The following is an 18,762-nucleotide window of genomic DNA, read 5'->3' on the forward strand; positions in this document are numbered from 1 at the left end:
AAGGGAAGGGAAGGGAAGGGAAGGGAAGGGAAGGGAAGGGAAGGGAAGGGAAGGGAAGGGAAGGGAAGGGAAGGGAAGGGAAGGGAAGGGAAGGGAAGGGAAGGGAAGGGAAGGGGCAGTAACAGCAGGCTATTCCAGACAGGAACAGCCAGCCAAGCATCAAGAAGTTCTGTGAGGTGGCAGCTGGGATAAGAACCAAGCCAGGCTGGAGCCAGATCAGGCAAAAGGGGACTGAGGGATATACATTGCAGAATAAAGCCTTTGGAGTTAGGACCAGAAGAAATAAACGGAGGAGAGAATGGGATAGTGAGCCAAAATCTTGTCATTAGCCAAGACAACCGTGAAGAGAAACATGCCTGAATAAACCAAACCCAAGATCTGGGGCACAGAAGATCCACTGAGGAGCCATGAGCAAACAGCAGGAGAGCCCCAGCTACCTGAGCTGTGGGGAGAAGCACTAGCACTAGACTAGTCCTCAGGCAGCTAGAGAGACCTGCCAGTCCTGCAGTGCCCAGGACACAGATTGCATCCTGTCTGTTGCATTTGATCACTCGCAGGGTGCCTCACTATGAACGGGAAGAAAGTTCATGGGTGTAGGCTCCAGATTGGAAGATTAATAGGCACATTTCCCATGCAACTAAGCTGGCACTTTGTAAAAGTACGAGTGTTTATATAAAATGATACAAATCCTTTAAGCAGATAATAAAGTGAATTAAATATATTACTTGGTTAACGATTTTGTATCTAATTATGAGATGTAGCTATCAGTTGCTAAATGTTGCTTGAGGTTATCTGCAAGACAGGACAGATGTTTTTGTTTTGTTTATTATTCCAGTTATCAGTTTTGTTCAGCCTTATGAGATTTCATTTTCTGTGAGCAATGACCCTATATGCACCATCTCTGAATCCTGACATCCAACAAGTAAAATGAACCAAATATGCAGACACTTTCTGCAGTGACATATCCATTTGGTTTCATTCCCAAACCACAGGAGTATGGAAGTTAAAATGCAAAAGGCTGAAAACAGAAAAAAAAATCTTCCTTAGTTCTATGTTTCTGTTAATCATTTAAAAGGAAGCTTAGTCATTTCAATGTACTAATTTAGGATACTTTACTCCCAATTGGCAAAATAGACAATTGGAAAAAAAAAAAAAAAAAAAAAAAAAAAAAAAAAAAAAAAGACTGGGCAAAAATATCCTACTTATTTTAAAAACAACATGAACAAATAAATGGATGCAATCTGAGCAGATGGAAAGTCATCATAGCTGGTTGGTCTGGCTTTGCTTCCTCAGCTTTTCTGGGAGAACATCAACAGCAAAAACAAGAACAAAGTGCTTCAGCTCTTAATTTCTAAAAGCAGTGCAAATGGACAGCTCTCTATAATCCATGGTAAGTTGTTCCAGAGGGTAAATGCATTCATTAAAAGTGTGCATTTCTTCCAAGCTGTTTTTTGATGATGTTAACAGGCAGGCACTGGCTTTCAATCTACCACTATCCATTGCATCAAAGACCCTCTACTAACCTTTCATTCCCCAAAGGTGCTTATAAGTGGTGATCACCCCAGTTGTTAACTTCTTCTTAATTTTACCTGACTGTGTTGTGCTTGAGTTTCTCACTATTAGACTTGTTTCCTGATTCTTTAACCTTCCATTCATTTCATTCTTATCTATTGAATTATGGACACAAAGACTGGACAAAGAAGTGCTGACAGAGTTCCTCATAACAGAGATAGTTAGCCCATACTTGCAAGTTCCTGCTTATACACCTGAGGATTGCATTAGTCCTGTTTCCCAGAGCTCCAGTTCAGTAGATCAACACTCCCAGAATTTCTTAAGTAGAAGCTGCAGTTCCCTGCATTGAGAGCTACTTTCTACACAGGCCCTGATGGTAACTCTCTCCAGTGATAGAGTACACTACTGCTTGTTATTACAAGCCACAGCAAGCAAGGATTGTACCCACAAGCTGTTGTAAGACAAAAAAAAAAAAAAAAAAAAAAAAAAAGAAAAAGGTTTATTTCCTTCCCTGCACACATCAGCGATGTATACACTACTTGTCAAGACCAAGATGCCTTAGTTTGTTGGCCTTCTTCCAGATGATGAATTTACATGCCCTGAGACTTGACATCATTCATGGGCATTAGAGCAAACAGTTTTCCATTCAATAAACCATTTTTGGACTTTTTTTTTAAGACTCTTTATGTTGTGTTTATATATAGAGAGAGAAAGAAAGAGAGGAGAGAAGAGCAAATCAATCCAGGTGGGCTACAAGATTAACATATATTGTGAAATCAAGCAAATGAAAGTCACGGGACAATCTCAAAGATGCAGTGAGCTAAATAGAAAAGACAAAACTGAAAACAAACAAACAACAACATGAAAAATCCAACAACAACAACAAAAAACAGCCTTCATCTGTAAGAAGGAAAAGAATTACCATCGATTTTTTAAGCTGAAGTTCAAACCAGCAGAGTGAAATTTACTGCAAAGATGTTAATGATGACAATTCAATCTATGGCTTGTGGTTACTCAGTGAAATTATGCACTCACTCTTTTCAAGGCTAATGCTAGCACAACTCAAATGACAACCCAAAGAGAAAACAGTCTGATAGCCTACGACACAACTGGCAGCCTCAGGTTATAAAAGGCTCCAGGGACCAAACTGATGGTGACACAGGATTAAAAACTGCTCCTTCTTCTATGAGGCCAAAAACCTTATTAGCTAACTGATAATATCTACTACAAAGTGGTCTCTTGCAATTAACAAATATATTTTAATATATTCTGAACTGCAGCTTTCACCAGAAAACCCACTTGAACTCAGAGAATCACCATCATTATACAATTCACAGTGAGGGGAGTTACTTTGGTAATTTTTAGAAGAAAAATGTTAGAAGATACACTACAGTGCCACAAATGACATTCAGATTATGAAGTGTATTATTTGCTAATATTTCTAAAAATATCTGAAATAATATGGTGTAAATGATCCTGTAGACAGTTTTACATTGTCTCTACAGGACTTAATGAAAAAAATACTCAGTATCTCCTAAAAACCAAAAAGGGACTGCAAACATGTTCAAGGTTGCCTGAACTTCAGTTCCTTATGGTCAGAACAATTCCACAACTGTTAGACATTGTATTAGTCTGTCATTATCTTCACTTTGGAATTAATTTTCACATTACATATGTGGCAAAAGGACAGAGGAGCAAAAGACAGCAGGAGTTTCTTCCAATTACATAGAGTTAGTTCACAGAGCTTTTCGGATCCCAGAAACTACTGGACTACTCCAAGATCTATATTCTTAAAACTTTAGAAATCTTAAACATTTACTTTTTACCCAAGAAAACTTAAATCTTTACTTTTCCTACTTAAAACACTTTTGTCAAACTGAGCTCCATGCCTCCCTGCTGCTCTCACACACAGTGCAACTCCTTCTCCCCACTGCCCCAACCCAACCTTCCTGAAGAGGTGGTGTCACCATGGTGGGTGAGCTATCCTATCTCGTTTCTGCAATCCCAAAGAGATCAAAGCCCTGCCCACTGGATCTCTACTCTGTGATGATTCAGATCAAGAGCTGCACCTCCATTTATGCCCAGGATGTAGAATATGCAAGAACCTCTTGGAGACAGACACACAGATTGTGACCCACATCTCCCATCTGCCCATGATGCCAACAGGGGAAGAAGCTCAGACCTCTGTGGGGACTAGTCTCACATCACCAGCTGCATCCATGAGATAGAAGACGTGAGCCTGTGCCCTTTGCGGAGAAAGAAAACCAGGTCACGACCTGCACTTCCAGTTCAAGATGGTTGGACTTGACAGTCTTGAAAGTCTCTTCCAGCCTAGATGATTCTATGATTCTGTATCTCAACAGGAGAGCTACCAAATATTCCTTTTAGAGTCTATTTACTAGGCCCTAAATTATTTTGTGACTTTCTTAATACTGCTCCTCACAGCCATTGAGATACACTGTGACCGGCTCATTGTCTACCAGCATGAAGCCTCAAGTTGGTACAGAGGATCCCAAGCACCTTTTATAAATTCTGAGCCAGCGGGACTGAAAGAGCTGATGAAAGCAGCAGAATATCTGTAGGTACCAGGTACTTCACAATAAACCTAGAGGAACCAAACAACAAAAATCAGAGTCTCAGACAAAAATACAGTGAAGGACCAGGGTACTCACTCAGTTTTCTGAACAACAGGAAAACTTCCAAGTCGCACATAAGAGCTCTGAATTCCATTTTCTTTCATTCCAAAGATCTGTTTCACGCTGAACGAATCCATCAGGTCAAATCCTGTCCGTATCAGAAGTACAAATACAAGGCATTGATCAGGCTGCTATATACACAAAGGGGAGCAGTGGGGAATGTCTATAACCGTACTTAGGTTATCTTAGCCCACAGATGTAGCACTTCAGAGATTAACCTTGTTGCTGGGAAAAGCCAGAACAAAATTCTCATGTGGCCTAATCTGCTTAGCCCAAAATCTCAAAACCAAGCTCAGAGTCAAAATGTAACAAGTCTTGGAGAAATTAAAATAAAGTTCTCCAGAAATCAACAGTTATTGTTTGCATTGCCACAGCGCCTTGAAAATACTATATAATTCATTAATCCCTGGAAAGTCTAAGATAAGGTTGAAAAATGCATGTGTGCAAACTGTAATACTTACTGAAAATTGCTAGTGCAAGACACTTGTTTGCATACACTTTTCTAATAGTTTTAATACAACCTAGTCCAATTAACTGATCATCACTATGAGTGGTTAATCTGGACTGCAGACACTTGTGTCAAGCTTCTGACTTTGTTCTGACAAGGCTTATTAGCTCAAGCTCAAGCTGTTCATGTGGGTCTATGCATTTCTAGCACCAATGTCCTTCCAGCCACAAAGAGCCCATGCTTTTGTGACGCAAAGTCCCAGGTACTAAACCCTGCCAGGGACAGAGTGGGTACAACTGTGCCTTGATCCTGAATGTATCTAGATCCTGGAGCTGCAGTGCTCTGTGGATTCAACTATCCTGAATTTACCTCCAAACTACCTCCACAGAATGCACATCCAAACTGTTAGCTGCTCCCAGAACCAGACACACTGTGGAGTTAGAGGCAAAGACAGTGCAAAAGCCAGGCCAAGAGTGACTTAGGAAAGACTGAAGACTGGAACAGCTTGCCCAGAGGTTGTGTTGTCTCCCTCCTTGTAGATCCCCAAAAGCTTTCTGGACATAGTCCTGGGCCACCCTGCTTCAGCAGAGGGTTGGTGAAGATGACCTCCAGGGGTCCCTTCCAACCTCACCCATTCTGTGATTCTGTGTTTCTGTGGCTTAAAACAGAACCCATGTCTTTCTTTTTTGGGGTTATTCCAGCATCTCCTTCCCCTCTCAGACACGGGACTGCACATATGGTATCCCATGGATGTATTCCAATACATGAAACTGGTGATATTAAAACAAATTATTTTAGTAAATTGATGTTGAACTATGACAGGAGTTTCAACATTGTTCAATTAGTGAGCTCCTAAATCCTTTTCAGAATTGACAAACATTTTTGTGTAGTGAACTTAAGCCTTAAAACTCTCGGGCTTCTTAGTTCCCTTTGTGAATCTTTTCCACTGAAAGCCACAGCAGGACTTCAAAACTGCTGCAATAGGAAAAGGAACCTGCCTAATGATATCATTTTTCAAATTTATAGGAATAAATAGGTGCAAAAAAAATGTGTGGTCCAGCCTCCAGGCAGATCAAGATGTGACAGCAGACAGCAAATAAAGTACAAAACTTCTGACATGGAGCTTTTTCTAAAGAAATTGCTTTTTCTGAAGAAATATAATCTTAATTGTTTGAAAAGACAGAAATGGTTGCCTGGTGCCAAGTTGAGGCCTTTTGTATTACAGTAACTTTCTTGGCTGTCAACAGCTTTTCCCTCCTGCCCACTCTATTTTCAGCTCTTACTGGACTTTCAGGAGGGCAAATAGGCAGTTAAGATGCTCCAGGGCCTCATGGCTCCACCTCATAATCACCTCTGCAGCAACGCTAGTGATACACCCTTCTGACATGCAGTAATCAGCCACGATTGCAGCTATAAATCGTAGCAAATAGACCCTACCAGAACACGAGAGCTCCCTGCTGGCTATCACATGAAAAACAGTATGCAGTATGAGTCGCCCATATAAACTCTCCCATAGCTCATTTCATCATGCAATACATATCCTTCATCTACACCAGCTGCAGAAAATCGAGGAAGGCAGTTGAGCTTTGCTGGTAAGAGCCAGTACTGGCAGGCAAGGAAAATTGTGCACTGTTCACAGGAGCTAAGGTGTGAATGAATAGGGCTGAAAAGCTGCCCAAGCCATGTCACAGTGTCAAGTCACAAGAGTCTAAAAGCCATGAAGAATTGCTCAGTCCATGGACCTTGTAAGGCTGAATGTTGCTCAGGTACACAAGTACAAGATACAGTGACAAGGATTTCCTGCTAAGTTAGCTCAGATCCAAACTTAGACTCATCTTTCTCTAAAAACTCAAGTTAGCATTCACATCACAAGTAACTATTGAGGTGTGCACACTAGCGTGTTTTTGCAGTAGATATAAGCCAAGAGTCAGGTTTATTCCATCTCTCTCTCTTTTTTTTTTTTTTTCCCTGAGATTCCTAAACAACACAATGAAATGCAAACAAGGCTATTAGGACTATTTGCAAGCAGAACTTGCAGTACTTAGGGTAGGTCACATACAACTTATAGTGTCCAATTGCATTCAGAACTGAATAAAGCACACCAGTAAATCACTATACCTTTTTCGTATTCAGGCTATGGATTTACAACTTGAAATTTTTTTGATATACTTTTAATTTAGAAATGAACAAGGGTTGTTTTTTGAAAATTTGAAGTGCCTTTTAGTCTCATGGAAAAGTTGAGCTCTAAATGTGTCAGAGTGCACACCCAAAATCAGCAAATGCTTTTGTCTTAATTACACCATGATTTTGCTCTGTATTTAATTCAGGTATTGCCTCTAATTTCCTTAGAGAGAGCTATGAAACAAATTCATGTTCTCAGAGCACTTCACATGGAGCACTTCACCTAGCTAAAGGTCAGCTCTTTAGACAGTGTAATAACATAGATTCTCAGGCAAAGAGGGTTGAATACATGCACTTCTAGGGAAAGATTCATCTCATGCTAAAACAGATGCTAAAAGTGCATGTTTGTCTCCATTGACATAAAGAGAGCTTAGGATGCTCAGTCTCCTTGCTAAACCTTACCTAGTAAAGTCTGTAGCTGGTGAATAGCTGGTGAAATGACTCACACTCTTAGATATTTCATTGCCTACCAAACCTGAGGAGGCAATAGACATTTCAATCGTCCATTACCTCAAGGATTTTAGTAGCATTACAGAAAATACAGCATCAGGCCATGCACTAAACAAAGAACTGTGTTTTGAGAATGGGATGCACCTCACCTAATTTTAGCTGTCCAAAACAGGAGACTTCTGATGTATGCAGGTTGCCTCAGTTTCCTTGTGGGCCAGCAGAGAAATACAGGAGTATCTAGGTAGCTGACTCAACACATCTGTCTTGGACCTATCTAAAGACAGGCCATATGACTATTTGGCAGTGCCTACCTCCTTCCATTCACTAGAATGGAAGCCCATACAGACCATAATTTTCAGACCACTGAAGTGAGGTGTTTTCCACCTGTTCCACCTATTGTACATATTATCTTTTTTTTTTTTTTTTTTTTTTTTTTTTGCATTGAATGAAGCAGAAGTCAAGAGGAAAAAAAATGTAAATAATTACACATAATTTATGTTTACATAATTACATATTTATGTTTACATAATTACATATTTATGTTTTGCCTCATTTGCATTCAGGATTGAATAAAAGTTGCAGATTTTTAAAATCAGAGGAGCAATATCTTAAGTTTGCTATCCTGACCATTTACAGAATCTCCTTAATAGTATCTCTTGACCATGTATGTATTCCCTTAAACAGGTACTATACCATTTCTAAGAGGGAGAAGAAACAAACCCCAAATATTGTCAGTTGAGTTGAGAGATTGGTCTGGGCAGATTGCCCAGGTGAGACTGGAAAGAAGACATGAGAAGAGTCCCATACAAATTTGTGCTTGAAAGTAATCTCCAAGATTATTCTAGTTGAAGGAGAAGAAAACATATATAGTCTTTATTTTTATTATTTTGTTTATTTCATGTGCCTGGAAGCACTGGATTGAATATGTTCTTCCCTTGTTGACTTCAGGACTAGGACTGGGATTGTGAGGGAACCAGTGTGATGCTTTTAATTTAGTATTAAATATCACTGCTAAAAAATAAGTTATTATGTAATAATTTCTCCAACACTTGAAAAGAATCTTTCACCCAGCACTACCTGGCTGCTAACAATGCAGTGAAAACAGTTCACTTAGATCTTTCCCTAAATGTCTTACTGCCTATTTAGTCTGTTGTACTACATTTCTGGGATGGACTGACAGCAGAAATTTGGGCTGCACATTAGTTTTCCACCATCAAGAACAAATCACATTGTCACTGCCAATGAGTGGCATTGAGTGGCGTCATCCCTGGATCCAAGAAAATTCACAGATGTCTCCAACTCCAAAAAGCCAAATGTGGGAAAACAGGAGTTTGAGAGTTGAGCTATGGTTAGAAGACACAAGTCAAATGCTGTCTGAGGGCTACAGGGAAAATGAGGTCCTACACAAAGCTTCCCAGTCCTCTCCAAAAATGAAGTGGAAGAAACATATCTAGCTGAATTAGCAAGGACAAAGGTTCTGTTACCAAGCCATTGCACCATGCTCCAGCACAGGATGAAAGGGGGGAAGTTTTCTGTTCTCAGGTGCTTTGCTTGAAAAGGATTATTTTTTTTCCTATGTGTGTAAAAGGACAGGTGTGGTTTCCCAGATGGCTTATAAATTATTTAATCAGTAATGCCATAAATATGACAATTAATAAGATGAATAATACTCTTTGATCATAAGCTTCCTACTTCATTATGGCTACTAAAACAATATGGGGCCACTGAAACCCTCTAACCTAATGACGTCACCTGAAAAGCAGCACACCCTAGCCCGTTAACATTAAAATTAAAACAGTGACCTGAAAGAGAAGCCTAGATGCCTAACAGCATACTTGGCTTGAAAAGCAATTTCTTATGCACTGCTCTACTGATCAAATCAGCCGAATGTATCTTTACTTGCAAGTAATAGCCCCTTACAGGAAGCAGCTCATTTTCCCAGAATCAGAAAGTAGGCTGCCTGTTGCAGGGAAAAGATTGGTAAAACTTGGCACTAGACAATTTCTACATCGTCTACCTCTAACATTCAACAGATTCTTTTTTACAGGAAGGATGTCCACACTGCACACTGCCACACACTAAAGTGTGGCTAAAGGATGATCAAAGAGCTCTGTCTCACAGACCCACTTTTTTTTTTTTTAATAGTAATTATTTCAAGATGAGGCTGAAGGGGCCATAGTTGGTTCCCCTGATCACAAGCTGGATTTCTGCTTGATTCCATTAAGAATCTGTATTAGGGGGCAGGGGATTGTCACAAGAAAAAAACAGTACCCAAACTCAGAAAACCAAAGCAACAGCAAGAAGTTTTAGTAACCAGAAACATAACAGTGTGCACATTTGGAAAGTCTTCTCAAAGTAGGACAGGGCCATTAGCTTCTTATTTTGTCTAAAGAAACTTTCTAAGAAAAGGTTCCTGCTTTGCATTCCCAAGGAGCTCGAGGTAACACTTGTTGGGGGGCCACTGGACTACTTCTAATTGTAAAAGTTTTTTTGTGGGCAACGTGGAAATCAGGTGAGAAAGGAATCTGGAAAGGCACTGGGCATTGGAGCCTCAGGTGATGTGTCTGGACTACATTTATCACAGAGGATTTCCAGCCACAAGCACTAATATAAAACTAAGTGGCGTTTGCAGGAAATGCTCCATATGCTGGTCTTAGTTAAACTTCAAGCTGAATTATCAGCCTTGTCTAGATACTGATGGAGTACTGCCAAGTGCCAAGGTCAAGGGAGGTTGTCATCAGCTACTGTTCCTCTGACACTTCTGAAAATGGCAATCTGTAGTGCCTGTGATAAGACAGCACGTTACTTTCACTAGCAGAGGACAATGGCAGTAAACTTTCTGGTAGAGAAGTGTATGAATTCCTAGGAAGAATAGTGTCACCTAGGAGTCTTTCAGAAAATACAAGAATTTATCAATTCTATTTCCTAACATTTCTGCATTCATGAAAGTTAAGTTTACATGGTTTGCCTGTGCTCACAATGAAGAGCCTGCATGTTCACTAGATACTGAACACACTCATTCAATTTCTCCAATATGGTCTGCAAGACTATTACCACCTTAGGTGGCCATTTTTGTTACCTCCCCTAGTTATATTCTGCTAATATGTACAGGAAAAGGGAAAAGGGGAAGGGGAAGGGGAAAGGAAAAGGAAAGGGGAAAGGAAAAGGAAAGGGAAAGGGAAAGGGAAAGGGAAAGGGAAAGGGAAAGGGAAAGGGAAAGGGAAAGGGAAAGGGAAAGGGAAAGGGAAAGGGAAAGGGAAAGGGAAAAGGAAAGGGAAAGGGAAAGGGAAAGGGAAAGGGAAAGGGAAAGGGAAAGGGAAAGGGAAAGGGAAAGGGAAAGGGAAAGGGAAAGGGAAAGGGAAAGGGAAAGGGAAAGGGAAAGGGAAAGGGGAAAGGGAAAGGGGAAAGGGAAAGGGAAAGGGAAAGGGAAAGGGAAAGGGAAAGGGAAAGGGAAAGGGAAAGGGAAAGGAAAAGGAAAAGGAAAAGGAAAAGGAAAAGGAAAAGGAAAAGGAAAAGGAAAAGGAAAAGGAAAAGGAAAAGGAAAAGGAAAGGGAAAAGGCTACCATGCCATATTCTGAAATTCAATGATGTATTTTTAGCCAGCTGTGTCTGGCAATTAGCTACCTGAAGTCAGAGTATAAATGAGAGTTATAATTTTTCTTTTACTGTATCTAAACCCTTGGCATCCTTGTTTTCCAAAATACTATAGGCTGAAAATAGTTCTTTCTGGACAGTGAAGATGTGTTTCAGTCCAGGGCTGGGACAGAAGTAAGTGTCCAAAGACTGAAGGGGAAACCTACATGTACTGTTTTACTAAACATGTGTTGCTGTTACTGTTATAGTAGCCATCATCTGCTACAGCATTTTTGCTGTTCCTGACATTCCTTCCATCACAGGAAAGGAAATTCTGGCAAGAGCTGACAGAACCTTAGATAATTAGGGATATTTTTAGGGATAACTGAGTACTCCATCTCCAAAGTTCTTCCACTATGTTAAAATTATCCATATCCACAACAGTTCATCAGTGCTCGAATCACTGGGCAATAAAAGTAGTATTTAGGAGGGGAGATGTTGTGCACTGATGTTATTACAGAATCATGCAATGGTTTGAGTTGGCCAGAATCACCTCCCTCAACCTGCTAGCCACACTGCTCTTGATGCAACCCAGGACACGGTTGGCTTTCTGGGCTGCAAGAACACATTGCTGGCTCATGTCCAATTTTTATTCACCATTACCCTCAGGTCTTTTCCTGGAAAACCTTTCTGGCTGTCAACAACTAAGTGATTTCCAAAGACTTACAATGGATAAGAATTCTATCTTCTGGCCCCCTATAGTTCACCTCTCCCACAAAAACAGAGAAAGCAGTATCTTACATTCTGCACAGATATTTCATCCTACATCCAGCATTCCCAGCTTAACAGTTTGATTCAAAAGTAGCATCCAGCAGCTGTTATCTGACTTACTCCCAGATCATTAAGGACTGCACCTGAGGAGTAAACCAGAGAGATTTACTCACTGCCCACACACCCTGAGTGAAGCAGTGTGGTGAGCAAATGGGTTGCACAAGTCCTTAAAATTAATTTGCTACATTTAAAAGCAGATTGTAAGAGAATTGTGGAACTATACAATTCTCCAAAGCCTATAGATTAGGGGGCCTCAAGGGTGTTTTAAAGAAGTTCTTGCTATTAACCAAGTGTCCTTTGTTTCCACAGATGCTACAGTTGAGATTTAAGCAGCACTTCATGATCTGACTCTCTTCCCATGAGATCCACTGGAATTTTAATACAGCCTCATTGGGAAGAGCAGGTAAGAGCTTAAGCTTCTAATGAGGCACTGCTGAAGCAGGAGGAACAGCTCTTACAGCATGAAGAAGTTATTTCAGCAAGCCAAGTACCTTCCAGGTGATACTCCAGAAGGTGTCTTAGAAGATATTCTAGATGGTCTCATTTATAACCATAATAAAACAGATGTACCCTGATACCTGTTGCCACTACTCAGGCTGCTGTTTTACTGATCCTGGTTTGCTTTCTAGGCATCATGACACTAGGAGGGACAATTTCTACTTTTTGTTTGGCCCAGCAAAGCAGCAAGCCACAACAGTCCCTTGCAGAAGCCAAAATGAATTCAACCTCAGCTTGAGCTTCAGTCTGCATCTGGGATTACCAGAAGCAGGGACATTGAGGGATATCACATAGTTTTACTTCAAAAAGGAGCAAGCACGGTGAAGCAGCAAGGCAGATGAGCAGGCATTCACTAGGCTGAACTACAGGGCTACTCTTTTGTGCAAACATCAGCCTAAAGCTTTACTCAGAAAAACAAGGACCAGAAACACTTCATACCCTTACACAGGAAGGGGAAGATAACCTTTCAGGAAAGATAAGAGGGTTATAAAATGAATAAGAAAACGAGACCACAGAGGCAGTACTAGAGAGAAAGAAAGAGGTCAAAGTCATAAGCAAGTAGGTGAATACACATATTATAGATGGACACACCTGGTAGAATCTAACCCGCGGCCTGTTGTAAGAGCAGGAAATAAATACATGTCTATGGCAGCTGTCTCTAATGCAGCACGTTTCAGCACCTGATCCCATGTTAATAACACGCCACTTTATTCAATGCACTGTTCCGTTTATCTACACCAGCCTACTCATCCTCTCTTATCTGTTTGCCTCTGTTTTCGGACAGGGGCAAGTGGCATACTGAATGACACTGAAAGCTGGTCTTGACACTGAACTCTCACCTCGTTGCTGAAGGCTCTTCTGTGTAGAAGTCATTCTCCATTTTCTCGGTGATGGACATTTGGCTTACTGCCATCGGCCCTCTTTCAGCTCCTTTCCTGCTCCAGTGATTTACAAGATTAAACAGGGGTTCATTATTCCTTTGATGTCCTTGTATGCCAGATAGGCTTGCACCAGCTGAACTTAGCAGGACTATTTGTATTAAGTTCTGATTTTAATTAGTTCCTCTATTTCGAAACCCTCCTTTGAGTTCCTCAGGAGCTGAGGTGCTCTGTGGAAATCCATCAAATGGACTAACCACAGGGTAACCACTTGAGTTAGCAGCAGGGAGGGGAGGACTCCACACTTCTTTGAATAAAGGTTTTGCTGGCAGCACAGTGGACCCAGGAGAACTCTTTGCATATAGGTGAGAAGAGCAACAGCAGATAAGTGCATATGAGAGTGGCAGGACTGATGAACTCAACATTACCTACTGTTTGCTTGCCCAAAAGACTACCAGTGTTTTCAGGCTGTGGAAAGGTACATGAGCAAAAACCTCATCAACAGATTATTCATGAAAGTAAAAGTACTCGTGTTAATTTTAGGTGCTATGAGCAAGGCCTAATATGACAGCAGCTAGGGACTGCTTTCTAAGAGACTGTGCTGGTTGCTTTGTGCCAGACAATCAGTACCAAATAGATTAAACCTGTAGGTGATCTCAAAACTGACCACAGCAGTCACTGGAGACCATTTGCATCACACAGGCTGATTTATTTCCAAGCATTAGGAGGAGGTTCTTGAAACTGTATATACACCTTCTTCCCATCTTATGTGCACAATGGCCAAAACACTTGCAGTGACAAATCTAGGAGATGCTTTTTCCAGTACCTTCTTTTGCAGCAATCTCTTTCTGAAGTAGGATTAATCAAAACTATCTGGACCGAGAAATATCTGGCAGGTACCTCACCATTCTCCAAACTATTAATCTTTTTATAGCCAAAGGATTGGTTGCTTCTTGGGCTATGAAGAGGCAGAAATTGAATTTATTTCTCTTTTATCAACCTCAAATACACTGCAGTAAGAAAAAGCCCAGGCTTGTTTGACTTCTGGAAGAAAGCAAACGCTACTAGTTTAAAAACAAAAATAACAAGAAAAACACTGCAACCTTTGGGGATAGATATTTTTAAAATATGCAGGTATCTGAATATTTCATGTGCGTATTTCTGTGCATGGTTAACCCATGTAAGTATTTAATGTGAATGCAGAAGTCAAAATTTGTTACTGCTGGGATTCAGACCAGAGAAAGGTTTTCATGGGGACTGCTCAGTTTTTACCAAATATTCCAGTTTTCTTCCTGCAGTAGCAAATCCTAAAGTAATTTCAGCATTTGTTCTCTATTTTGCCTGATGTCTTTGAGCAGCTAATCTGGGCTACCTTCTCCAGTGCAGATTCAATGCCTAGAGCTGTTCAGGTCACAGTATGAAAAGTCCACTGAGATCCATGATGTTGGGAAGTAGCTACAACTGTGAACATATTAGGGAAAAAAAAAAAAAAAAAAAAAAAAAAAGTTTAAAACATGGGGTTTTAATTCAAGAAATTCCTGAACCCAGCTCTGTTGGGGGCAGTGTGATGATGTACAATCTGCAGGATGCTTTTGTTCATAAGCCCAAGTGAAACCACCACAGGTCCCCATCCTGGATAACTGGGGGATCTGGACACTGGGCATGCCATGGTGTACACCTAACACACAGGTTAGAGCTAGCCCATAGGACTGTAGCGGCTACAGCTACAGTTCACAGATGATTTATTGGCAATCATTTGCTTATTTGAGCTGCTTTTCTTGGAGTTACTGGGTACTAAAATGTCCTTGAACAGTGAGTGGTGAGTCATTTGGTGACTTCTGAAAACCTTCAAAGTTCTTTTAAGTGTGATAACCCGGATATGTTGTTGAGATTAGCTATTTTACAGTCCATAGCCTCCTGAAAATCAAAGCTGAAAATGACTTCCTAAGACTACCTCCACAGGTATCCCATCTACCAGCCTAGAGGATGAATCCAACCCACATAAGTCCATCCAGTCTCTCCAGCTCACGCAATGCTGACTCTTGGACAACACATCAACTGCTGCTTTTCCTGCTTGCTTCTCATGGAGACACAGCAGCTATAGTCAGATACATTTGTCTCAGGAGCCAGGCTTCAAATCCACCTCTCCAGATTCGTATAGAACAGAGATCATAGAATAATAGAAGCATTCAGGTTGGAAAAGCCCTCTAAGATCATCTGGTCCAACCTTTAACCTAGTACTACAGTCCATCACTATATCATGCTACTGGGTTCTAAATCTACACATTTCCTGAAGACCTTCAGGGATGATCTTTAGCACTTAAGGCAATGCTGATCACTCTTTACCAAATTGTATATGGGGAACTTCCTAGGAAAAGTAGGGGGGAAGGAAAAGTTGAGAGGAAGGAAAAGTTGAGAAGAAGGAAGGAAGGAAGGAAGGAAGGAAGGAAGGAAGGAAGGAAGGAAGGAAGGAAGGAAGGAAGGAAGGAAGGAAGGAAGGAAGGAAGGAAGGAAGGAAGGAAGGAAGGAAGGAAGGAAGGAATCACAGAATCACAGAATCACAGAATCACAGAATCACAGAATCACAGAATCACAGAATCACAGAATTTCTAGGTTGGAAGAGACCTCAAGATCATCGAGTCCAACCTCTGACCTAACGCTAGCAGTCCCCACTAAACCATATCCCTAAGCTCCACATCTAAACCTCTTTTGAAGACTTCCAGGGATGGTGACTCCACCACTTCCCTGGGCAGCCTGTTCCAATGCCTCACAACCCTTTCAGTAAAGAAGTTCTTCCTAACATCTAACCTAAAACTCCCCTGGCGCAACTTAAGTCCATTCCCCCTCGTCCTGTCACCAGGCACGTGGGAGAACAGACCAACCCCCACCTCGCTACAGCCTCCCTTGAGATACCTACAGAGAGCGATAAGGTCGCCCCTGAGCCTCCTTTTCTCCAGGCTGAACAAGCCCAGCTCCCTCAGCCGCTCCTCGTAGGACTTGTTCTCCAGGCCCTTCACCAGCTTCTTCGCCCTTCTCTGCACCCGCTCAAGCACCTCGATGTCCTTCTTGTAGCGAGGGGCCCAAAAAGGAAGGAAGGAAGGAAGGAAGGAAGGAAGGAAGGAAGGAAGGAAGGAAGGGAGGGAGGGAGGGAGGGAGGGAGGGAGGGAGGGAGGGAGGGAGGGAGGGAGGGAGGGAGGGAGGGAGGGAGGGAGGGAGGGAGGGAGGGAGGGAGGGAGGGAGGGAGGGAGGGAGGGAGGGAGGAAGGAAGGAAGGAAGGAAGGAAGGAAGGAAGGAAGGAAGGAAGGAAGGAAGGAAGGAAGGAAGGAAGGAAGGAAGGAAGGAAGGAAGGAAGGAAGGAAGGAAGAAGCTCTTGGCCTCCTCCACTCTATCATCATCTCATGGGTGGTTATTGAAAGATGTGAAAACAATGTGACTGCACCTTGGCACAGGAAAGCTCCATCTTTCTCCCTCATCTCTCATAGCTACATCCAGTCTTGCACATATGGTTACACCACTGTGGATTGAGTGGCTGGTGTCTACATGAATAGCCACCTTCAAGTTTGCTGCAAAACTGCATGCATCTACTGTCTGAAGTCAGTGATCCACTACAGAGCTCTGCAGCTATTCCTGGATTCACCACTCTCCTCTCAGGGGATTCTCAAGGAGACTTTGAGATGAATGATGCAGTGTACCAAGTGCAAAGGGAGGGCAAAATGCCCATCATGCTGTGACAAGAGCACTTTTGCCCCCTGAGGGACATGGATCTAACGTGCTCCTTCTGCAGATTCAACAGCCTGGATGTTCCAGTTCTCTCCTGCTACCACGTTTTAATATAAAAAATATAAATAGTCCCAGGAATATTATAATTAGCTGGTTAGTCACTGGCATCTCTGGAATGCAGACCCTGTATGGCAAACCACAGGACACTGGAGACATGCTGACAGTTAAACACAGCCATTACAGGCTATAATTGTAGGCTACTAGTTTTACAGCCGGTGTCTCTATAGTAGAATGCCCAAATGTCTTTTATAGAGCTACAGAAAAACACGGAGATCATAAATATGCTGGCATTTTGCTCATCTGTGAATGAAGGTTTCAGAGATGGGGAAGAGAGTTAGATTGCTGAGGTCAATCCGTGGCACAACCCATAATGCAATGTCTGCTATTCTTCACACCATGGCCTTTGTGACTACTTAGGAGACAGAGTCAGGGCTTTCATGTTTCCTCCTTTCCCCATTAACACCATCCAGTGTGGCTTGTACGTTATGCATAATGTTATGCAGTGGTTGGAAGCATCCCTCCCCAGGGTTAATTTTTCCTACCATTTTATAAAAATGTGTGTGCAAGTCGTTCTTTACTTCTGTGGCAGATTCACTCTGAAAATAGGAACTGACATCTGCTGAGTAGCATTATCTCCTCTGGTGGACAATGCTGAAGACCAGAGCTCAGCTCATTTTTACATCTAGGATCATGCAGATTTCTGCAACCAAATCCTGCATGTCCTGCAGGTCTATTTTAATAACCAAATAATTCAAATGTGAAGTTTTAAAACCTCATGAAGTATAATTCATTTTTCAATAGCTTGATAATTCATGTGTTGTTTCAATGTAATATAACAGTTCATAAAACTACACAAGGGGTATATCTTCAGGGTGCAAAATTTTATCATTGTTTTCCTGCCTGGACACAATTCGTAGTAGGCTATGATCCCTTGTTGAACAGTGATGGACCAAAATAACAATATAGAAATATATGAGAGATTAAGTATTACAACTGTGGTTTTATTTTGAATATTTCAGGGCAGATGAGTTAAACCCTCTTCTGTTTTCGTTTCCCTTCTTGATTAAAAAACAAAACAAAAACTCATGGTACCCACAAGGATGCTGAAAGAAATTCATTTTAAGTATCATTAAGCATTGCTTTAAAACATCAGACTTTCTGGAAGAGAAACAGTGTTTATCCTGGTATCCTAACCAGATTTCTCTCTTTCTTGCAGAATTCCCAGTGTGATTCCTAATGCGTGCAGAAACATTTATATTCAGAATTTACGTGTTGTGAACTGCTCAGCAGATGCTGCTTCACTTCACTGCCAAAATTTGTATCAGTAGTACAGTAAAGCTGCCTATATATCCTTACCTCATGCAATCATATTTCACTGTGGCAACCATCATTTGATGCTACAGCTAGTGATTTCTCATTTAAATGCTGTGATACCAGAGGGTCAGTGTACAGCCTTCTGCTATGAGAAGTAGCCCTGTCCATTGCTGTTTGTCTCCATTACTATTACTTCACAGCTGGTTCCAGGACTTTGTATCTCTGACAGTCTGAAGCCTTCTTCTAATGCCTTACCTGAATGTATTTCTTAAACAGCTGATACCCATTTTTTATGATACTCTTTGTCCTTTAGCTTGAGTGATTCCCCTATCTCCCTTCAGCTATTCCCCTGATCTATTTGTGGAAGGCAATCATATCTCCCCCTTCCACCTGCATGTTACAGTTTTGTAATCTCCTGTTGAAAATAGGCTCTCTGGCTCCTGAACACAATATTAGTTTCTTGAGACCAAACCCATTTTTCCTGACCAAAGAAGTCTAAGCACGCTCTTCTAGATAAATTGCAACCAAAACCCTGCCCATTCCCATGAATTCCTCCCTATCTCTACAAGACCTACTTTACCCTATCCAACAATGACCATTG

At 41.4% G+C, this 18,762-nt stretch overlaps 1 protein-coding gene across 1 annotated transcript in view; it reads right to left on the reverse strand.

The window, feature by feature from the left end:
- Window positions 1–18,762, reverse strand: part of COL22A1 (collagen type XXII alpha 1 chain) — a 222,941-nt gene that overhangs the window by 134,608 nt on the left and 69,571 nt on the right. The window contains exon 6 of the mRNA XM_084512133.1: window positions 4,185–4,296. Coding sequence (XP_084368259.1) covers window positions 4,185–4,296 — 112 coding nt within the window. The remainder of the gene's footprint in view (window positions 1–4,184; window positions 4,297–18,762) is intronic.

This window comes from Aythya ferina (genome assembly GCF_964211825.1).
Source record: "Aythya ferina genome assembly, chromosome: 2".
NCBI lineage: Eukaryota > Metazoa > Chordata > Aves > Anseriformes > Anatidae > Aythya > Aythya ferina.